Raw genomic sequence first — 27,745 nt, 5'->3', positions numbered from 1 at the left:
AATAATATTCCATGATATTATTTTTTTTGCTCAGGGGTAACATGGCTGCTATGTCACACTGCAAAATTGGGACACACACACAACAACAACAGCAACAATAAAACTTGGGTCTGTATTAATGAGTTGAAATATTTATTTTTTAAAAATTGAAAAAAAAAAAAAAAAAACTTAAAATAAAATAAAACAAACCCACCAACATCGTTTTAGTATATCATACAAAGACATATTTCAATGTTTGTTATTTGAGTATTTGTTGTTTGTCCTTGAATACAGTGTGAGGCAGTTGAAAGGCTGGCTGAGCTGGTAGGACTACAGACACAGAGAGAGAGAGAGAGAGAGAGAGAGAGAGAGAGGAAGAGAGAGAGAGAAAGAGATTAATAAACAACTCTGATTTGGGCAAAAATACAGTTGAATATAGCTTCAAATATTCGAACCACTCAATTTGCGCTTGAATCTCTCAAGACACTTAAAATACCCTAGAAAGTGGACAAATCACTTGTCACTGTAATCAAGCACTCCTTGTATGTTTTATATTCCAAATATTCAAATGAAAGCAGCGACTATTTTGCCCAGGTATGGAATAAGTGACAGAACACGGCTAAAATAATTTTTTAAATACAACATCAGGATCCAACAGTATCTGCAAACAACCCCTACTGTTTGCTTTAACCTAGTGGGTGTACCAGATGGGTGGTGCTTGCCATATGAGATACTCCAACAAGCATTATCTCAGTTTACACCGGCACTGGATTTGCAAGATAGTTTTTACTACACTTCTCTGTGATCAGCAACTTAATGTGAACTGCCCTGTATTCAGAGACCCCGCCCTCCTGGTACACCAAGGGGTATAAAACAAATTCTAAGAATTATTGGCAAATACTACTTGACCGTCTGTTAAATACCCAGTGTCACAACTTTTTAGAAATACACAGCCGAAGCGGAGCGTCAAAACTAAGTAAGGATGTTAAGACACAGAGAAAGACAAACTCCAAAAGTATCATCATCATCGTCATCATCAAGATCATCAAACAGAAAGAAGGTAAGGTGACGGGTTCAAAACGAAAGCCTGCTCACCTCACGCTTTCCTCAACAACTCATACGAAGGCATGTTCAAACTTTTAATAGAGCCGAGCTGACGAGCGTCAGCGGAGCCAACTGGCAAGAAATTGAAAGTGAGTTCACCAATCTAAGTAGGAACTCTGTTAAATAACAACGTCTGGTGGCCAAAATCATCACTGATATTAGTTATGGGTGGCTTTCATCTGCACCACTTGGCATCCTCACTTCAATTAGACTGAATCCTTAGTTTGAGGGATGCAAAAGTGCTGCCAATGAATACTAGTTTAAGTAAAAGCAAAAGATTACCAACAATAGAAGGCTTGTATCATATATATATATAATTATAATATATATATATACACATACACACACACAGCTCCGTGGTCTTGAGAAGCTATTGAAAACAGTGAAGCATGTGTGTGCTGCATGTTTCACAGCCCGTGTGTCCATCATGGTCCTATTACAATGCAGACTGTTAGTCAGTCAGTCAAGGATTTATAACAGCAGTCAGCCATCAGTCCTCCAGGGTATTTGAAGAAGCAGGATCATGTGACAGGCGAGATAAATCTTAATATTTCAAGACATAAGGTTTGTAATTCTTGTGAAGGGCCACCGGTATGTGCAGTGGGATGGCTGTAACATCCCTAGCAGTTGACATTCAAGTTTGATTTTTACAAAAAATATCAAAAGTTTTAGGAATTACAGTTGACTCTGAATAATTAGAGCTATCCAACTATGTGGGCGGTCCTGTTTCCCGAAATACCCCAAACGGATTATCATCATCATCATCGTTATTATCAGAAGCATGGTTTTGGAAACACAACAGTGGGAACAACTTAGAAACGCTAGCTGTCTGTCAGAGGACACAGTCATTAGTAGTTCGTTGTGGGACCGGATCCCGGCTCCTCTTCCATACAGCCAGCTCCGTCTCTTAGTTGCAGCTCTGTTCAGAGGAGTCTTCGGCGTCGGATTTGTTGTGGTAGTGTATGAAGAAGCCCTTGACCACTGACTCAACAACAGCAAAGACATTTATCTAAAAAAAATGCACCAGTTGAGGGGCCTGGAACTTTATTGAGCTACTCTGTATTTGTTCACCAGACTTGAATTGCTGCTAAGTTTTGTAACAAATCAGAAAAAAGTACCAGACCTTTTAATATCCTAACTTGTTTTTTTTTTTTTTTTTTCTTTTTAATATATATGGCTTGGGGGGGATACTCCCTTTATAAGAGGGGAAATGGACACCCCCATATCATTAGTGTCAAGGAACAATGCTTCTCTGCTCATCAGACCTTCCCATGATGCACCGCTAATTCTGGCCTTCAACGATGTAGCATGAGGTAGTCAGCAGCCTCACAGCTCAGGGGAAGGAAGATTAAACGTTAGGAAACAACTCCGCGCCGCTCGCTCAGTGTGAATGTCTATAAAAAAACAATACAGTCAGCCCGAATAACAGTTACGGTCGTTACAACGGTGAGGACGTGAAAGGCAGAAGATTCCAGTGACCCGGCCGGCGGAGCGGCATGGACGAGAGAGGTATTAACTCACAGTGAGAAGAGAATAGGAAGAAACTAGGGGATGGAAGGCAGGGGTCACACGGGAACGGGCGACGTCGAGCTGCACCGGTAGATCGAGAGGAAGTAAGGCTCCCACTGTGGCACAACTTTACAAGCCTACGGACGTACAACAACACATTTCACTGAGAAGAGAGCATGCATGTCATCTATTTAACACAGAGACATGATTTAAGGAGGGAGGGGAGGAGGCGGGGGCGGGGGTAAACAGTCACACTGATCTCCCCTTCTGCTGCTGCTGCTGACGGGTTTGGCCCTTGTGCAGTGCATCCTGGGATGCCTTGAGTAGAACTTGTGCTTGTGGAGTCTTCCTCGGAGACACCGCTCGAGCTGTGGTGCTACGTCTTTAACGGGGCGACCAGGGAGAAAAAGAAATAAAATAAATACTCGACATTAGCGCAAAACAGTCCTGTTGGAAGGGGAGGGAGGGGGCGCTGTAGAGTCAGATCATATTGTTTTTTGTTTCCACCCTCCTTTTAGTCCATCTGTTTATTCCTCCGTCCAACACACCCCTCTGCTGAACTCTTTCCGCTGTCCTCGTGGAAGTTTGTGCACACTTGGAGGAGGAGCGGGTTTAGAAAAGAAGCACCTTTTCATTTGGCTTGGATTTTACAAAAGAAAAGAAAAGAGAGATAAGAAAACATGGAAGAGGGAGACCGAAGAGTGTGTGAGTGCGTGTGTGAGTGTGTGTGTGTATGTGTGTGTGTGTGTACAAATGGAAAAGAGGCAGACAGAAGCAAGTCTTCTGGTGGTGGAGGAGGGGGAGGCCAGATCAACCTGTGCCTGCAAACGAGTGAGAGACACATATTAGTCTTCTTGCATACTTTTAACACACCCAAACACGTGTAGATTCATCACCCTGTGCCGTCCCGTCTGACTCACCCTCCTCCTCCTCGCCCCAGCCCTCTGCCACCCCGGCCAGCTCGTAATGCTTCTTCCTCAGCTCTCCAAGACGCTCTCTCTCCTTCTGCAGACGAGTCTCCAGCTCCAAAACCAGAACCTGAGGAGGGATGGATTCAACACAATCATTTTTTCTCTTCTTTCCCTTTTGCTCTGCCTTTTCCCCTGACAAACCACGAGAGGCTTAAAAGCATAATTATAATAATTAGCCACATGCAAAGAGTGGTAAGACAAGAGCGGACTGGGTGGAGATACTTTTTTTTTTTTCCCCTGCGTGGAGCCTTTGTTTCCATGTATGTTCAGTATGAGCAACCCAAGCAGAGAGTTTCACCTTGCTGCGGTGATGTAATTGTGCCTCCTTCCTGCATCACTGCTGGGTGTGGTCAGAGGAGCGACAGAGCACATTTACAACCACAACCAACACTGTTAGGTGTGTTAAGTGCAGCAGGGCTGACACTTTCAGCCCACAGAGCTTTACTGTTTTACTGTTTATTGGATCCCCATTAGAAATCTGCAAATGTGGCAGCTAGTCCATGGGGAAAATACACCAAAAAACAGAACATACAACACATAAACTGCATATTAAAAAACTAAACTGAACTAAACTGAATACTAAAAAGAAACAGGAATCTGCAGCCAAAAATAATAAATACATCAAAATTAAAGCAATTAAGATTAAAACAAAGGCAATATTTCTTTAATGTCATAAATGATTTAGGGTTTCGCCAACCTTTACCTTAACCTTATTATCAGGGCACATGCTCTACCATTAAGAAACAGACAGTCATAAGTTATTTTATTTTCTCTTTTCTCCTTATCTGATGTTCCTTCTTGGGTATAATGAAAGATGTTATGTGTATTTTTATACATTTAGAAGTGAAATAATTTTTAAAAAGATGTGAAAGAGGAACAATTAGCCGTTTTATCTTCTCTTACTTCCATTTACACTGAGTCCTTGGCTATCATGACTTTTGAGATAACATTCATCTCTTTAAACACAGACATTCAGTGTACATTGGATTAGGATAGCCAATCCTGTAAATAAAATTCTTGTTAGATACTGTAATTTCTCCAATTTCTCTTCTGTCCTCAGGCACTTTCAAAAATCCAATTTGTTAATTTAACCCACAGATGGGGGTCAGGCTACTGGCAATATACTAAATAAGCTTCACATAGAAGCTCTTTGTGCATTTACAACAATAGGCCATGTGTGTGAGCACAGCAGTATTGGAAATTCACTGTTTTATATGTTTTGTCCAGACACAGAAGATCACAGTACAGAGAGTCAGTATAGTATTATGGTTTCCTATGGGCTTGAAATCTGGCTGCCCAATAAACGCACTGCACTTTCCCTACAAAATCCCACATGAGACTTATTTAAATAGAGCCACACTCAAAGATTATGCTCCAAAAATATCCATATTAAGTCTTTTAGCACAGCACTGAGCTTTTCAATCTTACAATTATAGATATAAATTGTCAAAGAAATGAGATTATTTTGCTTTTTTACAATGTTAATCAACGGAATTTAATGGGATATAAAGAAATTCTCCTCACACTACTGGAGTAACAAGCATATTTAAAGGTATATTTTAAGGCACTTTCTTCCAATGCAGCTTCACCTGTATGGAGAATTTTCTCGAGGTCGGTAAAACTACCTCACTCTGCTGGCTGGCCTATGTTTTTTCTCTCTTACATAAAGAATAACAAGATTTAAAGAGTCAGTGTGAGAGCACATGACGTGTTCAGATGGATATTTTTGCCGTCCTGCTCCGCTTGTTACCTGGGCATCCATCTCTTGTCGTTTGATCTGGGTGAGAGTCATACTGGAGAAGTCCATCGTATCTGGAAACAAACAACCACAGACAATTCCTCTATAATGTCATAATATCTCTGGGTTAATACAACACTGACAAAACATTGTACCAATATGACTTGTCTTTCTCTTGAAATGTTTTGATCTTGTGAACTGAAAACCAGAGAGGATAAAAATTAAAAAATAAAAATGAAAGCTTATAGCTCTGATATGCAGTGATCATATGAAACAGCTTGCCCATCGATGAACCTAATGACCAACCGACCAATAACCCAACTAATGTGACTGTTCAGTCCCTGTGGTCGACTCACCCGTCTCTTCGATCTGGGATTTCCCAGACTTGGTGGAGGCGACGACAGCGGCCGTGGCCTGGGTGACGCCCCGGGACGCCTGCTGCAGACGGTGCAGGTTGGCACTGTCTTTGTCTGCCTTTACCTGGAGGGAGAGAGGTGGGAGGATCTCAGATGACACTGGTTTGCTGCTCACATCGCAAAGTAATCCTTTGTTCAGTTTGGCTGCATTATAGGTATCAATCGATTTTAACACCACTCCACTATTTCAGCAATCTGTACCCTTTTCTTGCTCACAACTGAAAGCAAGCACACAGTGAAACCCTATAAAATCAATGCACCGGCAAGAATAACAAACAATTAAGTGAGGAAAACCGTGTCTTCGCTGCTCACCTTGGAAGCAGCCACCAGCTGTGCGGTGCTGGCAGCTATTTCATGCGAACACACCATCAGTTCCTCAAACTTGCCTTTGCCCTGCACCACCAGATCTGCAGCGTCCCTGGAGGGAAGAGCACAGAAACACTCAGCGCTGCGGCTGATTCATCACCGATACATAAACACTGTTTTCCCTCAAAGACAAGAACAACTGAGTTTGCTCCTTTCCTCCAAGGTTACGAACAAGTTGCTCACAGCACAGCGAGAAGCAGCTCGCTGTCTGGTCAGCTGACGGCTAAACCCCACAGTTTGTTTGTTTGAGGGTTTCTGTGAAGGGTAAGAATAGATTTCTATTGTCCTTGTTTCAACCAGACATTTCTGTTACATAAAATGAATGCAGTTACATCCAAGATATTCTCTTTCCTGCTTATGAATCTATGAACATAAATGACCACACACCCCAGGGATGCACCAAAATACCAGCAGACTACCGGTATCAGCCCATATCCGTTTCAAATGGCAATATCCATATCAGTCAGATAATATTTTTTTTGCCAGTATTTGGCTGATAGTGTAACTGACATTTTTGTGACCTTTTTTCTAGGATTGCACGACTTAATCAAGTGGTGAAATTTGCTATATAGAAAAATCTTTTTTTGTGCTAAGAATGCTTTGTTAAGATTGTGAATTTTTTATGTATATATTGAGAAAAAAAATAAACTATTACCAAAAAAAAGAAAAGGGAAAGAAAAGCAGACATGGTCTTTAATGACAAAATAAAATGAGATAATAATGATGATAATAAACATAAAAATACAGGCCTGTCTGAAAAGCTCAGCCTGTTTTGCACCTGCATTTGTACTACGAATCCGGTTATTGTTTTATATTACATTATAGGTGGAGAAACATTCAGATATTAATATTAGCCTCACAAAAGTACATGGGTGCAGCCCTAAGTGAGAGAGCGTCACTTACACCATGACTGTGGCGCCCCATCCCACTGCTTTGGAGGCAGAGATCAGGCCCTCCGTCCAGCGAGAGTTCTTGGCGTAGAATTCCTTCATGGAGGCTGCCCCCTAGTGGACGAGAGGAGGAACGTTAAGTCACCTGGCCCAGGCCACACTCATAAGACATCATAAGTCATGGTCATCTGCTGTGGATGTGCAATGTTGTCTTCAGCAGGGGTTGCAAATTGGAAAATGGGACACACTGGAGAAAATACTGGGCCATCAGCAAATGAAGTGGAACAAAGTTTGTCGCTTTAGGCTATAGAGCTTGAAAATGTTGGTGTTTAGGGGTTTTGCTTTCAGCAGAGCCGAACTGTATTATCTGAACCTGTCAGACATTTTAATATATGCAAAACCCTTGATGGTATGTATCAAAGTTCATTTCATTCCTGCACATACTGTGTAGTCATTCTCATTTTAAGAACCACATCAGTGATTCTGCATGTTTATAATAATAGCACAATACAAACAAAATGTCTATACTTCATGTTTCTGCTAATCTTTTCCCAAAGCAAGTAGCTGTATTTTTCCCACCTTTTATCCAGCCATTTGTCTCTAATTCATTCCACTACGATATGGAAATTAACTTTCAGTGACTTCAAAATTTCTTCACTCCAGTATTCCATCACCGTAATAAAGTCGTCCACATTAGTTTTACTGAAACTGTCTCTCTGTTGGAAAATAGTCTCTGAGGAAATATTTGCTTTCAGGCCTTATTATAAGCTCTGTGGTTTATGAATGGCGATAACTTTATTTGCCGCATTATAAGATGGGTGTTTCAACCAAAAATTCATAATTAAAAGATCAAAGGATTTTTATTATGTTATGAAATCTTTAGTACACCCGCATGACTTGCTAAATGGTTTGTTGAAATGTAGAATATGGGTAAATTGTAATTAACGGGCCAAATATTCAAAATCACGGGTATCCTTTAATCAGTGTTGGAAAATAAGACATTTGTGAGGATTATCGCTCATCCGTAAATGTTAAATGAAAGACAGGGGAAAACTAAATAAAAACAAGACAGCGGTAGCACTGCTCACCCTGCCGCTCTCCACAATGTCCCTTTGCAGGTCTTTGGAAGACAGTATCAGCTCCTTGATCGCCTGCATCAGCTCTGTGCAGGAGGCCAGGATCCTGCAGGGGGCGACACAGCACAGGACACAGACTGAGCCTCAACATACACGACCTCTCTTGGTTTGTGAGGAAGTATTTCAAATGTCATTCCCTGAATTATCTATGCTTGAGTCTTGCAGCAGAAGATAACTGCGCCTTCTTTTCCTGCTTTTCTGGACAAATATATTGAATTCAAAACACAGCTGAGGTGTCGTCTGCTCGCCAGGCAAGTGACATTGTCAAAAACACCACCAACACACCTGACCCACCACTACTCATGTAAAAAAACGGTGTGCAAATCAAATCAGAGAACAAGCAGCCTCCTCACAGAGAGGAGACTCGTAGCTGCAGCTTGGAGTCTCTTTACTGCACAGCCAAGGTACGACTGACCTAGATTCTCAAAATAGTTCGAACTGCAGTAGTCCTTTGTTTCTTTCTCATAATTATCTCTCGCAGCAGTGGTGCAGTAATTATTAAGAAAACAAATATTTGAACTTGTTTTGCACATTATTCCACTTCAGTGCTAGTGATGAGGAAAAAAGGCTCCCAACGGGCCACAACATAAAACGTAGAGGGAAGGGAAAGTGCCAAAATGTTATATGCTTAATGTGCAGACAGTTCTTTTACACACTGCAAGCATTAAACACCTTTTCTCTTTTGATATTTAAAAAGTAAAAACATAAGGCATATTGATAGATACACAGTGAAAGGAGGAACTGCATGACATGAAAATTTACTACAAAACTGTAGTGATTTGTTTATCCTGTAAGCTTGGATTAGCCAAGGTCTATTTACATGTAACGAGATGCTCCCAAATATAGGAATATGAGAACCAGACGTCTCAATAGTAATGTAATGGAGGGATAATTTCTGGAGCTGATCCATTGTTGATAGAAACTATGAGACTACCACATTACCAGAAACAGATGCTGCACACTGACAGCATCCAGGGTGACTTTTTGTGGCGGTACGAAACTCATTTGGGTGTACAACTATAAAACATCTGTAAACTTTGTGGAGTTGCAGTTAGTGAACACAAGACTAAATTTATAGACATTAGCAGTATTAAGGCCACGGTGTACTCGCTGTAGAACTGAATTCCAGCAGGTTCACACCAAGACAGAAAAAAAAGTGGAGTGAGTGAGTTGCTGCTTTGGCGTCGGACTCTGCTGTGTGTCAAGGCTTGCTGGCTCAACTAGTTGAATTCCTTGCGCACCTGAGCCCAGTGTGCAAGCAACTGCAACTGGGCTCAAATACCACATGATGTTTTTGTGTTGCTGTGTGGAAAAGAATCTTTTTTTCCTTACATCGCCAACACTTCATGATCAAAATGGATTTTGGGACTCTCGGCTTGATAAGTTTGCGCCTTTAAGGCCAATCAAACGGTTTTGATATTGTCAAATTATTCCTTCAGCTGCCTCCATCACTGATGTCTCTTGTTTTTGTTACTGCTCATCCTGTTTGTTTGAGGTTACAGTTGCATCTTCAATCTTTGTGCCCCTTCATGGAGGGGAAACAAGTAAACAACACAAAGCGTGCATACACAAACTTATTTGCGGCAGAATGCTTGACATTATTGAAAACCCACTGACAGCTGCAGGGGTGATCTTTTTGGTAGATGTGGTTCAGAATTTTAAGTGCTCTTATGAATCTCATTTCTATGCAAAAATTCAAGCAAGTGCACAACTCTGCATAAACCATTCCCATTTCATTTACAGCTTCCTGTTTTTTGTCTGGATCACATTAAAGTCTGTGTTGATTTTACTGATTTCTACAACGGAGAGAGCGAGAGAGAGCGAGAGCGAGAGAGAGAGCGAGAGAGAGCAAGAGCGAGAGAGAGAGCGAGAGAGAGAGAGAGAGAGGGAGAGAGAGAGGGAGAGGGAGAGGGAGAGAGAGAGAGAGAGAGATGAATATTCAAAGATGTGCAGTTGTGGAAAAAGTCCTCAACACCATAGTGGAAAAATACTCCAGCCAAAGTTCAAGTCCAGAATTCATAATCTAACTTGAAAGTATAAAAGTATGAACTCTAAAATGTGCTAAAATATCAAGAGTAAAGGTAGTCACTGTGAAAAAAGGTTCCTTTCCATAGTGTTAAATTATTGATGCATTAACTTGTAAGAAGTATTTCAGTGTTGCAGGTATACCTGCCTCAAATCTTGTCAACAAGTTTTAACTCTTATCTAGTACCTACAGCTGTCAGATTCATGTGGTGCAGAAAAAGGTGCAGAATTTCCTCTGAAATGCAGTGCAGAAAAAGTGTAAAGTCAGGTGAAGTGCCAGTACTTCAAAATTGCAGTTAAGTGCAGCACTTGAGTAAACTATTTAATCAGTTTCCACCTCTGCAGATGTGAAATGAGCTGCTCTGGATCAAAGGAAATGAAGAATTTAGGGAGACAACAATCTGCACTACTGACATGAGACCTGATAGCATGACTGCAGTCTGTGTTCCTGTTGCACTGAAACTGTTTAAGTTTTACCTCTCATTGACCTCCATCTTGATTCCTGTGTCAACCGCTCTTGACTTGTTGAGCATTTCCTGTTGCAATCCAGAGCCACAAATGAGAAAAAAATTACTCTTTGAAGTTGAGAAAACTGTAAAGTGAGACAAGGGGCTATTTTCCCCCTCACACACACCAAGAACTGTGTACATGCACTCATTCCCACACAGCGAGTACATTTAAATACACAACTGCAATGATAGAAAACACACAAATGGAGCAGAGCCAGATGAACACACACCTCTATCCTGGCAGCAGCTGACTCCACAGCAGCAGAGGTGGCCGCCATTTCCTGCTCCACTAAATCTCCCAGCTCCCCCTGCTGCAGCTCCAAACCTCGAGGACGCAGTTTCTAAAAGCACAGAAAGAATCAGACAGACTCAAGATTTGGCCCCTTGTCAAATCTGAAGATCCACCAGAGAGTCAGTATAAAGCCAGGACTCAAACTGTCTCAGCACAAGGCCAAATTTAGTAATTTCAATCTTTTGTTGGGATCTAGGTTCAGTTAAACTTATTCCTACTTTTGTTACGCAGCAACTCTGGGGAGTGTGTGACCCATTTTGAGACTGAGCACCACAGCTTTGGAAACCAGGGTACAAACACATGACAAGTACAGACCTCTGCAGTGGCCAAGATGCCTTCCAGAGCCGCCTTGAGCTTGAACGTGTCGGCTGCAGCCAGGCTGTCCTTCTCCTTCATCTGGCCCAGCAGAGCCAGAGCCTCGGTCCCACACGCCTTCACGCTCTCTGACAGGGCTGATGGGACGGACACAAGGACAAAAACAGTGTCATCAGCAAACACTGAACAAACATGTGTTAGCCCCAACTGATATCCCCCTAAGGCAAGTGTCACCCATCTCTGAAATAGCCACAGTTTTCCATGCTTTTCCACCTACATTGTGCCAGTGCCTAACCTACGACCGGTTCCTCGCAATTCAACTGAAAAAATACTGGTGCCGGTGTCAAAAAACTGGCACCGGCACGCCTCCACAACACTGTTGGTCCCAAACTTGAATCTGCTGACTTCAGTGGCTCTGGGAGGGGTTATTACAAGAAATTCCCCAGTTGCAGTGTCCGCTTTGCCACCTGCACGTCCTCTGGAACACAATCGTCGTCTGTTGTGAATGATGTTCGCGGTTGTTACATGGAAGTAACCTTAAAATACAAGTTGTAATGATTTTAAAAGTAAATTTACAAAAAGCAAGCCAAGCAGCTGTGTTCTGTCCGCCATGACAGCGATTTTCCTCATGAAAATCCCCCCAACTTCCACTATGTAATGTTCGGTTCTGAAATCTGTTGAAATGCGGGCTGATTCTCAAAATGCACCAAGCCAACACCAGCAATGGCCTGGTGCAGAAGAGGAAACTGAGGGAAATCAGATGTTTAACAGTCCTTCAGATTCAAACCTGATGATAAAGGAAAGCCAGCTGATTTGGATGAAGTATGCAAACTATTAAACAGTGCATTCAAAAACTTTAGCAAAGGATGGAAACACAAGGGGTCAAATGCAGAGCGCTTCCCACTGATGTCCAGACAGAGTCACATAACAAGAGGCGCTGCTTCAGTTCGGTGAAGAATGTGCTGACCCAATTTCAACCAATTAAGCCAGACAAAGTCAACAGGCTTGTCTTTTTGACTAGAAACGTTGAGGTGCAGGTGACTGGCTTATGTGTTTATTTTTTGTTAGAACAGTAAAACTACTTGGGAGGGCCTCATTACAACTGGATGTGTTCAGACTCGCCCGGCCCATTTCAATCTCAAATCTTACAACACAGCAAATTATCTCTGATGTCAGCCAGCAATCTTGTTTTGGCTAGGAAGGCGCACTAAAAAGTTATCTGATTGAAAACAACAGATATTTCTTTTCTAACTGTGAACACTGCAGCAGGAGTTTTCTGAGTACAATGATACACACAAGGCATTTGGACTGAATCACATGCCAAGGACATTATTTTCATAATACCATGATAAAATGTTATCCCAGTGTAAAATCGAGACAATACTGTGATACGACAAAAACTGATAACGCTCAGCCCGACAATCAGCACACAAAGGAAGTGTGTACATTCATGCTTGTGTGTCAGTACATCCCACTGTTCATCACTGGGACAGAACTAAAGACTAAATGGCGCACACACACACACACACACACACACTTACCATCAGCTTGCTCCACAGGCACCATGTGAGAGGTGGCGCTGCCCTGAATGATGGTGTCGCCCACTAGGTGGCCACATTGGGTGACTGCTCGTACCAGCTCAGACACACCTGCACACAAACAACCAGTAAACAGAGGATAAAATAAACAACAATAACATCTCTGGAGTCTCTGAACCAGATATAGTTTAATAGTATTCTCACTTTTATACATTTTTCTATATTTTAATAATGTCTTTTTCATTATTGTTTTATTATATGCACACGGCACTGAGACGTACTTTGTGATCGTGTGCTATAATAAATTTTGACTTAACTTGACTGAAGAAAACAATTACAAAAATAGGATTTCATGAGCAGAAAGTTGAATGCAAAGTGTTAGGCCAAGGACTGACAACCATGTGCCACTGAGGGCTGAGTGTTTGTAAGTTTTCACTGATTTCACTGATTAATAGACCTTCAACCAGAGGAGGATCTGATCAGTGAAATCACCTGGTGAAGTGGTTCACTGAAATGAAAACATTCATAGGGCATGTCAGGGGCACTTTTGAAAATGCACCTTTATTTAAATATGGCAATGTGACGTAATGTGCACAGGGAAAATTGAGCTATTTGAAAATACTGATGTGGGATTATCTTCTGATCTCACGCCACATATTCAGTACTCCAGTTGAGGGGGGATGAGGGTGGATGGCATCCCCCCCTGAAATAAAAACGGTCAAAATCATCCACCCTGTAAAACTGCCATCCTCCCTTTTCATCAAGTGAAAAAAACTGACCATCCCCCCTGAATTTTTTTTTACAACTGGACTACTGCACATATTGTATTGTGATCCAAGTTCTAGCCACTCTACTTTGAACACTTTGAATTTAGCATAGCTTTACCTCAACGAGTTACGCTTTCCATCAGCAAATACAATGTTCTCAAAGCATGTGCTCACTTGATGGGGGACTTGAAGTGTATCGGGGCATTTCGGTGTGGCCGATCATCTGGAAAGCCTAGTGTGGTGTAGTGTTGATGGAACACCAAAATAGCATTTTCAAATTTACATGGCGTAGCGTGGTCACGGCCATACCCACGGCCCTCCATGACACATGGTTGCTCATCCGCGCCTCAGGCACAAACTCAATGTGACAGGAAGTTTGAACTGGTGCCTAACACACTCTGCCTAACATGTCTTTCATGGGGGCATGGGGCTGTGTGGGCTCTGACCTGTGCTGTCAGACAGGAAGGCCTCTCTGGCAGAGTGGAGGCGGTCCATAGAGTCTAAGGAGGCCTGACACCTGGATGCCAGGTAGTCTACAGACAGAGAAAAGAGAGAGAAACACAGGGGCACCAGTGCAGTTAGAGGGGACATAATTCTACTCAGACATAAACATCCATGAAACACACACACCACAGGCACACTACTTAGCGCTCCACTACTCAATCAGTGCAGCAGGGCGCAGTTTTTATAATCAAAATCCTCAAGAGAAGTGTGTGTGGGGAGTTGGTGTCAGACCTGCGGAGCTGGTGCAGCTGATGTGTGCCGGGTCATCGATCTGAGCCAGGGAGTCCTGGATGATCCGCTCTGCCTCTTCCACAGCTGCCAGCAGGCTGGACCAGCGAGCCGCGACCAGCTGGCTCTCTAAAGCCTGCTCCCTGCTCTCCTGTGGGCACATAATCACACACACAGGCACACTTCAAACAATCTGCACCCACCGAGCTGCACATGAAAATGCAGACATTTAATGGATACAACCTCGCATAAAAAGGTCAAATGTACACACTGGTTCTCAGTCTGAATATCACATACCATCAAATGTCATCCCATCATTGTGTGTCCTGTCACTCGGTGCTGAATACAAACAACAACTCACCTTCTCATTGAGCTGATTCTGCAGGGCTTCTGCCGTCTTCACCCCGCTCTCCCTTTCACTGGCCAAAGACGTCTGCACCCGCTCGAGCTCCTCCCCGAGGACAGTGAGCTCCGACTCCTTCTTAGACAGAGTTTCCACTAGCTCCGCCTTCTCCGACTCCAAGGTGGACATCTGAGAGCTCATCGCCTCACTTGACTGGACAGAGATGATATAAGATGGAGGAGACACGACATTAACCATGGAGGAGAAAAACGGGTGAAATTACTTTATTTTCTAAAGTACAAGAGTGTTGGTTTATGAACATATTGAGGATTTGGTTTAATGTACTGTGATGACACAATGCAAGAATGTGGACCTAAATAATGACTGACCACTCTCTAGCTAACACCCTACATCTTTAGACAAACATTATCACAATATTGTGTCTGTGTTTAAGGTTAGGGACAGGCATGCAGCCTCAAAGGAGACATAAGTTGGAGTTAAACTGAAGGGTAAATTTATAATTTCTGGTTATGCAACTTGACTGCAATGCAACAGCCTTGAATTACAGCACAACAAAGGGATAGTTACATGAGATCCTGAGGACTCGCAATTTGTGTGTGTGTGTTAGTGTCTTGGAGTAGTGTGAAAGCTAAAATCTCAGTCAAAGGTAGACAAAAAGAGTGTCCTTTTGTTGTGAGCAGGAATGTAAGACGAGGGTGAATCCGTGAAAAGGCAAGCGACATGTCAGAGAGACAGAAACAGGTGGTTGACTTACAGCCTGTGTGCCAGCAGGTCCGGCAGAGAATGGAGGGAATGTTAAAGAGATGAATGAGAAAACAGACTTGTTAAAGATATGAACGTAAGCTGGCTGCACAACATGAGCTAGTGAGAGCTGGAGACTGGAGGAGTGCGACAGAGCAATAAAAAACGTGGGCTAGGTGTGAAAAGGAGAGGGGCGGAGGACAAGAGGAGTGAAAGAGTCGATGAGCAGCGGCCACAAAAACAGGGTGATGGAAGTGGGAGGCTGAGAGACAGATGAGAGGCAGGGAGAACTGTGTAAGTACCAAAAAAAAAAAAAAACGTCTGGGGGCTGTGGGTTAACAGGCCTACCTGTGACTGTGTAGGACAATGTGCAGTGTCAATAGTGCAGACTCTAACACATGGGTATTCACAGCAATGTCATTAACTGTGTCTCAGATACCCTCTAGAAACATTTGTGTAAGTCTTTTTGCATGCTGTTGACAACAAAATACATGCTTTCCCCCCCAAAACAATGCTTTCTCTTGTTTTCTTTGTCTTAAAAATGGAGCACATCCTTTTTGGGAATAAGGAAAGCCAAACTTCTTCAGCAGACAACATTACCAGCGAATAGGTCGGATAAAGGAAGCTATGCCACACTAATCAGACTGCTGAAACCACAGTAACAACCAACCTGAATTAAAAAGGCTGCGCTGACTAACGCTGGTATTTATAGACAGTGTTTTTCTGGACAACATTTTAAGATTTCATGGCTTCAGCTTCTGTTTTCATTCTACTAGTTTGTTGTAGTTGCTGTAAGGTTTATTTTTTAAATTTGATGGCACTAGGCAAGTGGCTCCCACAGACTTCAAGTCTTTATGCAGAGCTAACATGAAATGTGACCCATGGGCACCGAAGCACTGGACGCACAGAGGTGAAAATGGTATTAAACATGTTGTCTCAGTCTGAGTAAGTCTGAAAAAGGGTACTGAAATCTGTGATTTAGTGAAGAGCTGACATGAATAAAGACAGAAAGAGAAACTGTGGGAGTGGCCGTTATCTCATGGAAAAGAGAGCAGAGGGAGTTTTTTAGGAGGAAAAACTGTGTGAGAGGGAGGAGACAGACTTTAAAATGTTATTTCATTACAGTGGAACATTTCAGTTTTGCTGTGCTGCTACAGAGGATCTTTGTTTTTCACCACAGGTTTGAATGCTGGTCACTGAATCCAGACAAAAAGTATTCATGAGCAGAATCGGCCTGAAGTTATTCCTCTAACACATTTACAACCAAGGACAGTTTTTCAAAAGTGATGTGAGGACGTGGTGCTGACAACAGGCCCCATGAGCAGCCAGTTTGTGCAACTGATCACTCACAACCTCCAAGACTGAGTAAGTGCAACAGGAGTATGTGAGGGCAGGTGTTCATGATAAGATGTTATCCAGGCTGAACCTCATTAGGAACATCCAAAGTCCTATTAGCCAGACTGAAAAAATTTTAATCATTAATCATTTCAGACTTACTCGCAGCAGCCAAGTGTTAAAATTTTAAATGGGGTAGACACTTTGGAGCTTTATCAATTTGTTTAATAACTTTTAAAAGCAACTTTAGAGACTTTCATGTTCTATCCATTAGTTGGTTCAAGAAAACTTGTTATGTATGTAGGGTGTACAACCAGTACCAATTAGTATCAGTGCCAGGCGAAAATGGAGCTGGTACTGTAGAATAACATCCATTACCAGAAGTCCTCATTAACATGTCACAAACAAAAGCAAACTGGGTTTGATTTTCAGCATTTTTGGCACACAAAAGCTTGGATTTCTCAAATGGTGGTAAGAAAAAATGTATAGCAATTATTTTGTGCAGTGACCCCAAGCTAACGGTCCTCGTTCACACCGATCAGTCAAAGTAATTGATGCTTTGTTGGTAGTCAGCACTGATTTATGTTTGATACGTTTCATACTGGGTATTGGTGTTGGAAATGAAAAGGCGGTATCAGTGCATCCCTATATTTAAGAAATATAGTCCGACTGTATGAAGCTGAGGGACTAGTGACCTGCTGGGATGAAGCCACGGTGGTTTTGAGGGTGTCGAGCTCTGCCCTGCTGGACACCAGCTCATTCTGCAGCTCCTGAAGCTGCTCCAGCTGCTCGCGCTCCTGCAGAAAAAAAAAAACACAGTCAGTCTTATTTTAGAAGACTCACATCTGATTGATCACATCTCATTTATTGACTTCTCTACTTAATTGTATGACAAATCTATAAGGCAGAGCCGGGATAATAGGTGCCACCTCACTTTGTGTTTTATGGTCCTACAGACTTCAGTGGAGTTTTGAATGGCAAATTTTCATTTTGAGGTGAACTGTTCCTTTAAGAGCTGGTGTTGATCGCTCTGGCTAAAATCATTATCTCACTATATTAAACCGGCTTTGGCAAACTGAGGCAATTTTGCCATGCCCGCAGAGGACTGAAATTGAACTGAAGGAGAAACAGAGCGGGGACATGAGTTTGACGTAGGCAGGGCAGCCTGTATTCACATTTTTAGGACAGCGAGTCCTCTGCTGAGAAGCCTCTCCTGTGTCCTCACCTGTCTGTCTGCAACCTCCTGGGCCGCCTTCACCTTCTCTTGCATCTCTTTCCTCACCGCCTCCACCTCGTCCTGCGCAGCCCGTGCCACCGTCATCTGCCGGGTCACCTCTGCATTCTGCATACACACACACACACGATAAGACATGGACACATACACACACACATGTACACACACACAAAAGCACACACACCAAAATAATTAGGACACAGGCTGCATCATAAGGCTTGAGGAGGGGCAGCAAAAACGACACTAGTGGGACAGTATTTAATCTAACTTGGAGGCACCAGCTGTTAAAGAAAGTACAAGGACACAGAGAGTAAAAAGTGAAAAAGTTAGAGCTGCCGTCCCAACCTTCCTCAGCAGGTCTGCATGACTCTGGACCAGCTCCGTGTACTTCTCCTTCAGTTTGGTGTAGCGCTGCTCATTGGCCTGAGCCTTTCCTGATAAAAGACACAGACACACACACACACACACACACACACAGTTACCACAGCACAACAAGACAACATCAGCAGGGACGCAGTAAACGGCTGCACCATGTGGGGAAACTACAGGTATGTCCTTGAGGCTACAATAAAGGCATGAAATTCTGTTTATCCTAGTATCCCTCGGCAGTCTTATTCCACTTCTATTCCTCTCTCCTCACTTCTGCACTCTGTGTGTAATTAATGAATGAGTATTTTTAGCATTTGTTTTGTTTCTGGTTCTGTTTTGCTTGATGGGTGGAGAAAATGGCTCTAACACCACATGTGAAAATGGAAAGCTCTGACTGTTTTCATTCCCGCTGGGGCCATACACACTGGCAAACTGAGGCCCCTGGAATGAAAACATCTATCAAAAGGCAACATGTATGTATGAGACATAAACCCTTCCCAGCTCAAAAGACAGCTGAATTTCATTAGGAGCCAGCCTCTTCAATAACATTGACACATATCTCTCTGTTCCTGCCATTCAAAATAAAAGCACAAATGAAGCTGATGATTAGCCACTTTTGTATGTTGCAGCTGACTGTGTTAATCATGTTAGCTCCACTACTACACTGCCATGTGAACGAGATTGTTGCATATCTACAGACAGCGTCTTAGTCGTATCGTGCACGCAACCAGGACACGGACAAGAAATCAGGAAACAGTGAGCTTAAAAAAGGAAAACAGGAAATCTCAAATTGGATGTAACAAGCAGTGATGTGGCCAAAAAAACTGTTTTACAGAGATAGAAGCAACATGGCAACCAACGTGGAACCCAAACCAACGCCAAATAGTATTTCTTAACAATTTTTAGGTCGATACATGCACATATTTTTTTCCATGTAACTGCAGAGAACATCAAGTCTGTCCTGTAGTGGAATTATCATATTGTTATTCCTATTCTTATTGTGAAAGCGCACTGGCAAATGCCATCATAAAATACAATGCTTTTGTACACATTCACTGGGCAAAATAAGAAAACGACTTCAGTTTGGGTTATGTAAAACATACCATATTTATTTTTATATAAAGATTCTCTCTAATTAAAGAGGCTTGGATGATGCTCCATCTGAGGCAGATGCCGATATTTGAGACAACCGAGACAACTACGTTCACTCCAGAGGAGAAGTAAAGCATTTGTTGGTCCTCACTCTCTATCTCAGTGAGGCTCCGCTGCTCCTTCTCCGTGTCCTCCTTCACCCGGCGCAGGTCGTCCAGCTCCGCCTTGAGGAACTCGCTCTCCCCTGCAGCCTGCATCCTCAGGTGGCTCTGCTCTGCAAGCTCCGCCTCCAGCTCACTGACACGCCCCCGCAGCGCCTGGCACAGCCGGCCACTCTGGGGGAGAGAGGGAGGGCGATGTGGAAACAGAAAAAGGTGTTTAACTTGTTCAAGGCAGCCCAATCTATAAGTTGTGTGACACCCATTACAATATGGTTGGGTTGACACAGCCCACATTCACTACATAATGTAGTCGAGTCGTCATGATTCACATGGGGGAAAGGCAGCCTTATCAACTCAACCATTTTGTGACCGCTAGGTTGTTGCACAAATTACAGATTTGGGCTTTAGTAGATGAACTGCTGATTGTTTTCTAACTGATAAAACTCAGTTTTGAGCATTGTATTCATTTGTCAACAGATGAAAGCCAAGCACCAAAAGTGTTTTCAACTTAAAGTGCTCGGCACTCTGAGTGAAAAAACACTCTCAGCTCTGAGCGTAGATGGAAAACTGCAACTAGCGAACATCCTCTTCATTGAGAATAATACGAAGGCTGTGCTATTATGAGAGGCTCTCAGTGGATATGCAGTTTCTTTACCTCCAGTCTAAAAGACTCCAGCTCTTCCTTGAGGGCCTGGATCTCCCTGGTTAGCTGCTCAATCAGACGGTCTCTGATGGATACAGACAAAAAACACGCCTCATTCACAGTGAAATCAAATAAACTCCTATCATTGGGGACCGTTGTCTGGCAAGACTGAAACCCACTTTGGTCCCACAAATCTTGCTTGCGTTATCTTTTATACATGCGCATCTAATTTTATGATTCTGTGTTGTTGTCTTTGAATCATGTGCAAAAATAATAAATAAAACACACTCAAAGGCTTGTATCAAAGGATTTGTACTCCCAAATTCATCTCACAGCAGGGCTGCGATCCCTCTGATCAGTTCAAGGTCTCAGAGTGACAAAGTCAGATGAAGTGACAGGGCTGCCATGATGCACTCTGCCCAATGGCGAGGAGGTTAGCACTTCTTGTTTGTAATGTCAACCACTGTCATAACCACAAAGATGAACAAATCCTAATGCAATGCTTTCTTACTTGTCATCCTTGCGCATGCCATTCTGACTGTTGAAGTTGAAGGGGTCTGTAGCGGCTGAGGTGCCGAACAGGTCATCAAACTTGGTCTCCACTGCAGCCTTGAGGGTTAAAACAGAAGATTTTAATGCTATGCGGGCTTCTATTCAAACAAATAAAGCAAATAAAATAAAATAACTAACGTTAAAAATCAGTAACCAGCTTTCTTCACTGTTTTGAGTGTCTTGGTCTTTAAATTGTTGCCTATGGTGGAGAGATGAATGCAGCATCCAGCCAGTCAAAATGCCTGGCAGACGTCAGCATCAGAGCAATGCCTGCTAATACACAGACACACAGGCGATCCAAGACGGTACTTCCACTACTACCAGGATAGCTCACCCCAGGATAAAAAAATCAGTCATTAACTATGGGAATTTGCACAAAAAAACAAACATCTATGTTTGGAGGAAGACGAGGCCGGGGCTACAGGGGCCAACTTAACTGTGTTCAGTTTTTGCACAAACATCAGTGGAGTTTTGACAAACATGTAGATGAGCAGTCAGAAAACCTGAGGCAGCTACACCTCCATGAAGCCTGACCTCTACTGGTGGAAACAGGGATGCCTGATCTTTGACGGCAGGTGATGTCACCACCTGTTGCTCTCTGTGGTGTAGGGCTTCACATATTTGGGTTTGGGGTTTAGTTACTCTTTAATGACTGAATTTCATTTTAGGTTTGACTGTTTCTTTAATGCTCATTAGCATCATAGCAAGTCAGCAAGTCAAAACAGTTAACAAAATCACAAGCTAACTAAAATACAAGCCAGATATTTTGAGTTGACTTACCAAAAACCTAAAAATGTGCAGTTTTGATGTGAATCTACAAGTGTGGACTCTAGCAGTTTCTTTCCTGTCTCTACACATCTCTCTGTGTGTGTGCATCTATTCCCTGCTTAATACACCTCCGAACCAAAACATCCCTCTTGTTAAATTATTGATCGCTGCAAGTTGCTACAGTGTGAGGCCAAGAAGCTGACTGGCTACAAAACTGGATTAGATTTACAGGGGTGAGTTTCAGGGACGCTTGTGGGGTTGATTTACCGGCAGCACGGGGATGTCTGTGTCCACCAGGTCCTCTGTCTCCACCACGTGCTCTGACTCGGGGGACGATGACTCAGCGGGGATCACCACCACTGGGCTGATGTGCTCTGACAGAGCCGAAGCACGCAGGAAGTTGGGAGGGTTCTGGCAGGAAGAGGGAGAGGACATTCTCAATAGCAACATCATTATCCTCCACCAACCCCTATTAGTTTCTATTTGGCTTCAGGAGCGTGGAGGGAGGGAGAGCATAGACTGAGGTTCACTGGAAATAACAAGAAAACAAAAGATCTCTCTAGTTATGCTGCATCCACACAGCAATCTTTATTCCCTTGACATGTGTAGACATTTTCTTATTAGTGTCAACAGCAAAAAGTGCATTTCCACTCTGGACACGTGGTACAAAACTGTGTCCTGAAACATTTGACCTACATACTCCTTGGATTTGAGCACTCAAATCACTATTTGTTGGCATTGTCATGACACGAGGTAAATCTTATACCATTCCCTTGAGACAAATGTCATCACTTTGGCACCGCAGCAGCTTCGCTGAGCCAGTGTTAACACGGACAAAAAGACACAACGATGGAAAGAAAAAGGAACAGTCGACTTGACTGGGATTTAGGCAGACGACTCAGAGCTGTCAAAGATAAAATACTGTAACCAAACTATGTTGGAAACAATTTCCAATGACACAAACACCTGAGTCGTTTTTCTGTAGCAGTGGGAAACAGGGAGACGTGTGAGCACAACACTGTGACGAGTCTTTCTGAATTCGCTGTTGGTTCATAGTGGAACTATCAAATGAGATCGGCACCGTTATCTTATTTATCTATAAACAAACACTCAAAAAATGACCACCTCACTTATCATCTCTCCTATCAACAGGTCGATAAAAAAAATTGGTTTAGAGATTAATAGAGATTTTATTAATTTTAAGTGTGACTGTTTTATATGATATGCTTGTATATCTGTCTCTTATATATACACTGTATGTTTCAAAATAAACTGACTTATGTTTTTTGTTATTTTCCTCTTTTGTACTCAGGTCTCACTTGCAAATGAGATCTTGATCTCCATGTGACTTTCTGATAAAACAAGGGTTTAATGATACTACTACTACTACTACTCCTATGACTAATAATAATAATAATAATAATAATAGGTATCCGAGGCTAGAATGGGTGTGAAAAGTCATCACAAAGCAATATCACACACATGCAGCAGTTCAAAACTGATCATGAAACCCTGTGTGAATGTAGCCTCTGTCTCTTCATTGTATTTCCATAAATGGACACAAACTATGGATGTAGAACAATACATTTTCAATATTTGGGTCACTGGGGTAACTGAATATTTTCTACATATGTGAGAAAATGTCATAAGTTAAAAAGGAAAAGGAAAAAAGAACATGTTTCATGGGATCAACGTATAGTATAGTGTGAAAATGTGGGATTTAGAAGTGAGAGTTCTCACCTCAGGCAACTGTGGGATCTGAATCAGCCTCTTGAAGTACTGCAAGTTACTGGAGCGATAGAACAGACTCTTCAACCTTAAATACAGACAAAGAGAATATATGAGAGGAGAGAGAGAGAGAGAGAGAGAGAGAGAGAGAGAGAGAGGGAAAGAGAGAGAGAGTTTGCACAGTGATTTCAGTGAGAGGAAAAGAAGAGTGCATATTTGCTAGAGAGCGACAGGAGAAAAATAAAACAAGACAGAAAGAGACAGAGAGAGAGAGTGAGCATCACAGTTAGAGTGAGAGAGAGAGAGACAGACAAAGCGACCTGGAAAATTCATTCAACATGGTAGCAGGAGCTTAGAGTCCAGGGGACCACAGACACTTCAGCAGAGTCAGAGGGGGCATCTAAAACCACGACTGCTGGGGAAACTCACTTCTTAAACTGCTCCTGGAAGCGGTCTCTGTGGCCCTGGAGAGTGTCTGCTGGAAGGCCTGCAAACACACACACACACACACACACACACACGCCTCTCAGTGCTGGAAAACAACCTCGTGTGAGGTGTTCAGGTGTGCATCTAAGTGTGAGGGAATCTAGCATTCTCGCAGGATTCGTGCATGAACGCACAATCTCTGTCGTGTAAAAGACTCTTCACATTATGAGCTTTTAAGGAACTGAGAGAACCTGGCTTCTTTGAGATTGAACACCATGCATGTCTGAGTTTGTCCAATGGGGTTTTGAGAGGGTTTCACAAGCTGCCACCCATATTAAGAATTCACATGCCATTTCAGCGTCTGATAACAATTCAGTCAATACTTCTGAATGTGCAGCATTCTTTCCTACATCCCTACATTTGTGTTGTAAAATAAGTGGCTCATCCATAGACAATAAAACCCAGTGAGCTTTGGTTCCCAGCTGTCACCCATACTATGATAACTTTATTTGGGTGTTGAAGCTCATTTTAGCATCTTATATTTCCATCACTGTCTAAGGAGCAGCTTAACCCAGTGACATCTCTAATTCAAGGGTTTTATGTCTGAATTATAGCTTCGGGAAGGAGTGATTCATGTTTAGTCAGAAATAACACATGGGAATTCTTAAAATGGGTGGCATTTCCCTGCTAAATGAAGTGAAAACATGAAAAAAAAAAATGCCAAAACTTGAACTGAGAAGCATTTCCATGAGAACAGAGATGCTGAAAAATGTGTCTGAACATGGGAACGGGTGCAAGTGGAATATTTGTGACTTCATTAAAAACATTCCTCAGGATGTCACAATACCAGAACATTGGCAATTGATACAAAGCCAGTGAATGTATTTTAAAACTCTGCATTAACATTAACAAGTAAACAGAAACTTTGTGTTTTGAGTATTTAAAAATATCGGCCACATTAGAATAAAAACACTAAATGCAACACTGGCCTGTAGTGACAGAACGTGAATGGAGCAGAACGGTCATGGGTCGTTTGCCGTGGTCATTTTACGGGTACAGAATAAAATGCTGTAAATTGCTAAAGTAACAGCATATGTCAGCAGTAAGGTCGGGTACCGTTCACATTTGATCTGATACAAATACTGGTACTAAAAGGTAGTTTTTTTTTTGTTTGTTTGTTTTTGGTACTTCACTCTCTCTATAATAACACAAAATGTCATTTTAGTTGTAAATTAAGTATAAACCTTACAATTTCAGCATTAATAATTATTTAGAACATGTTATTGTAACACCCCTCCCAAACCTGTCCCTATAGCCTCCAACCTGGCGGTCATATCTAGTCACCGACCAGCTGTGGAGTGGTGGCCAGGAAGCTGCGATAACTCTCTTCCTGTAAAGTGTGTCACACTACCTCGACAACTGAGAACATATGTTGTGCTGTGGCTGCTTGCTAAAAGCAGTAATCAACATTAATAGCTACCCATTCGAATACAACAGCCACAGCTCTTTGTAATTAATGGCAGCGATGCACATAAAAATGGCCATGGCTCTTAAAATCTTGCTTTTAACCCCCTTTTTTTTTTTTTAACACTTTTAACCTTTTTACACGCACCTTTTATCCACATATATGTTTTTATGTATTTTACTTCGGTGTCCCATGAATTGTGTTGTTTTCTCTCCGTCATGTATTTCTTCCCTTTGCTGCTGCTTGTGACATTTTAAATTTCCCCTTGGGGATTAATAAAGTAATCTATCTATCTATCTATGTTGATTTGAATGGAAAGTCCATTCTACTCCATTCAAGTTCTGGGCCTGTACTCTTCAATTAAAAAAATGAATACGACAAGATAATATTAATTTCAAATTAGAGGAACTGTATGAATTGTCTATCGGTAAATACAATGCTATTATTATGTGCTATGAGTTTGACTTACAGTCGTGTAAGCATGACTGCATCTTTAAGTGTTTCAGTATTTAAACATATCTGCTGAAGCTTTACTAGAATGACAACACTGAGTCACAGTATCAGGGGTAGAGGTATCATGATGACATTACACCGATACTAAAAACACTAGTATCAGTATGGTTTTGACAGTTTTGGTATTGACTTCCTCTTGTGACATCGCGACCACGGAGCCAGTACTTTCAGTCGGCCTGTAGTTGTGTGTTTTGACCAACAGAGGTCCGTGCCACTCACAGGAGTGCAGCTTGAACAGCAGCTTGACGGTGTAGTCGTACAGGTGGCTGCAGTCCAGGATGACTTGGATGAGGGGGGCCAGGCGACACTGACCCGCTGCCGTCACCGACACCGACCGAGACATGTCTAGAGAGCTGAACACTGGAGAGAGAGAAACACACACACACACACACACACACACACACACAAGATCATGCACAGGCAATCACAAACACCACAGAGACACACACACACACACAAAGCTCATCGATCATTCATTTTTCATGAGTCAATCAAGCTACGCTGGCTCTGTTTCTCTACTTATTTCACTGTCTTCATCATAAAAATGAACAAATATAGTGCTTTAGATGGGCACTCCACCTACTGAGATAAAAAAGTGGGTAGGAAAAACAAGGTCTGAAGTCAAGCAGAGAGGGCAGCAGCAACCTGAACACTAATAGGATTGTCTGACTCCTTCTCTCTCTCCCTCCATCATTATGCCCCTCTTTCATTCCCCTCCTGCCTCGCTCACTCCATCCTGAATGCCAGGCCCTGAGAGCCTCTGTTCACTGCAGAGGCGTGGTTTCCTGAACAGCTAAAATACACACACACACATACACACATCTCAGGCCAGGCGTCTCAGCTACTGAATGACACGGTGCTTTTAAAATACACCACTCAGATCGTAGGAGGGGAATGACTGGGGCTTTGAGCGCTGGGTGGGAGCTACCTAGTCAAAACAGACCTACTGGGGTCAAGTCTAGGGAGAATGTTTTGCCTATGGAGCTGAATATAAACTTCACAGCCCACATCAGACTCACATACAGCACAAAACTCAAAGGAGGCAATGTCTGGCTTTATGAGATCCTTACTGGATATCATAATCTCTGTCTGAGGAGGAAGAGAGAGAGCAGACACTGTCGTCATAGGGACGCAGAATGGATATGACAAGTAGCTCCTGGAATGCTGTTTCCTTCCATTCATTTCTAATGGGAGACGACAGCTGTCCAGCATTTTTGTGTTCCTGGTCACATCCCAGCTTTCTATTTTTAGTCTGGCCCATACTTTAAGAAACACTTACCTAGGGTGACTCATCCACACAACAAGGCTACAGTGTGTAACCACTAATAGCCTCTCTGCAGACCGAGGCAGAGGAAGAGCTGCACTGATGACACACTGTGTGTTTGTCCTTGTCCATCTGTCAAAACGTTTCTGTGCCTTTATGCATGTGTAACTATCTTTCTCTGTGTCTTATCTGTGAAAGTGTGCGTTTGTGTGTGTGTGTGTCTGTGTGTGTTACATCATGCCCTGCCTTAGATAAGCCTGGTTAGTAGACGAGCAGACAGCCAGACCAGAATAGCTTACCGCCCAGGAATAGGTTGAGCTCACACTCAAGGTAGTCAAACATCTCTACTGTCAACTGGAAGCTGAGGGGAGGGGAGGAGAGATAGAGATTAGTGCTTTCACTTTCTCTGAATGCACAAATGCATATTCATTGCATAGCAATTGTAAATTCAGAGCAGCTTTCACTAACACACACACGCACACAAACATTTTTTCTTTCTCTTTATCTGACAAAGCCCTAAGGCATAGCAAGGACAATTTATGCATCTGTTTGCCTTTAACATTAATTAATACCGCACTGATGATGAAAATAATGCTCCTGCTTGGTCAAAACTACACATGAATATGATTTGTTTGAAGTTTTCCAGTGGACGACTGGTGTTTTCCCGTCCCTGATCACATTATTAGGTAGTTATGTGAATGACCAAGGCCGACTGTAGTGCACTGAATAGGCTGTTTGATGAAGCTGATAGTTCTGGTCCACAGTTCTGACTGGCTGATTCATGTTAAAAGCTGCAGCAAAAC

General features: G+C 42.5%; 1 protein-coding gene across 2 annotated transcripts in view; it reads right to left on the bottom strand.

The window, feature by feature from the left end:
• Window positions 1–2,186: 2,186 nt before the first annotated feature.
• hip1 (huntingtin interacting protein 1) overlaps window positions 2,187–27,745 on the bottom strand; it is a 51,609-nt gene continuing 26,050 nt past the window's right edge. Inside the window, exons 7-32 of one of the 2 annotated variants that reach the window (XM_030067142.1) lie at window positions 27,242–27,303; window positions 25,898–26,038; window positions 23,704–23,761; window positions 23,287–23,362; window positions 21,814–21,957; window positions 20,738–20,835; window positions 20,239–20,311; window positions 19,574–19,757; window positions 18,307–18,395; window positions 17,953–18,069; window positions 17,423–17,524; window positions 15,406–15,408; window positions 14,649–14,843; window positions 14,291–14,438; window positions 14,002–14,088; window positions 12,792–12,899; window positions 11,251–11,387; window positions 10,874–10,984; window positions 10,612–10,670; window positions 8,062–8,155; window positions 6,987–7,087; window positions 6,030–6,135; window positions 5,658–5,781; window positions 5,314–5,375; window positions 3,513–3,630; window positions 2,187–3,413 (exon numbers count right to left, since the gene is read on the bottom strand). In XM_030067142.1, coding sequence (XP_029923002.1) covers window positions 3,403–3,413; window positions 3,513–3,630; window positions 5,314–5,375; window positions 5,658–5,781; window positions 6,030–6,135; window positions 6,987–7,087; window positions 8,062–8,155; window positions 10,612–10,670; window positions 10,874–10,984; window positions 11,251–11,387; window positions 12,792–12,899; window positions 14,002–14,088; window positions 14,291–14,438; window positions 14,649–14,843; window positions 15,406–15,408; window positions 17,423–17,524; window positions 17,953–18,069; window positions 18,307–18,395; window positions 19,574–19,757; window positions 20,239–20,311; window positions 20,738–20,835; window positions 21,814–21,957; window positions 23,287–23,362; window positions 23,704–23,761; window positions 25,898–26,038; window positions 27,242–27,303 — 2,608 coding nt within the window. In that variant the 3' untranslated portion in view covers window positions 2,187–3,402. The remainder of the gene's footprint in view (window positions 3,414–3,512; window positions 3,631–5,313; window positions 5,376–5,657; window positions 5,782–6,029; window positions 6,136–6,986; window positions 7,088–8,061; window positions 8,156–10,611; window positions 10,671–10,873; window positions 10,985–11,250; window positions 11,388–12,791; window positions 12,900–14,001; window positions 14,089–14,290; window positions 14,439–14,648; window positions 14,844–15,405; window positions 15,409–17,422; window positions 17,525–17,952; window positions 18,070–18,306; window positions 18,396–19,573; window positions 19,758–20,238; window positions 20,312–20,737; window positions 20,836–21,813; window positions 21,958–23,286; window positions 23,363–23,703; window positions 23,762–25,897; window positions 26,039–27,241; window positions 27,304–27,745) is intronic. The other variant, XM_030067143.1, reaches the window with a different exon arrangement.

Source organism: Myripristis murdjan, chromosome 13 (assembly GCF_902150065.1).
Source record: "Myripristis murdjan chromosome 13, fMyrMur1.1, whole genome shotgun sequence".
NCBI lineage: Eukaryota > Metazoa > Chordata > Actinopteri > Holocentriformes > Holocentridae > Myripristis > Myripristis murdjan.
The sequence above is the reverse complement of the archived record's forward strand: the minus strand, read 5'-3'. Positions and strand labels throughout refer to the sequence as shown.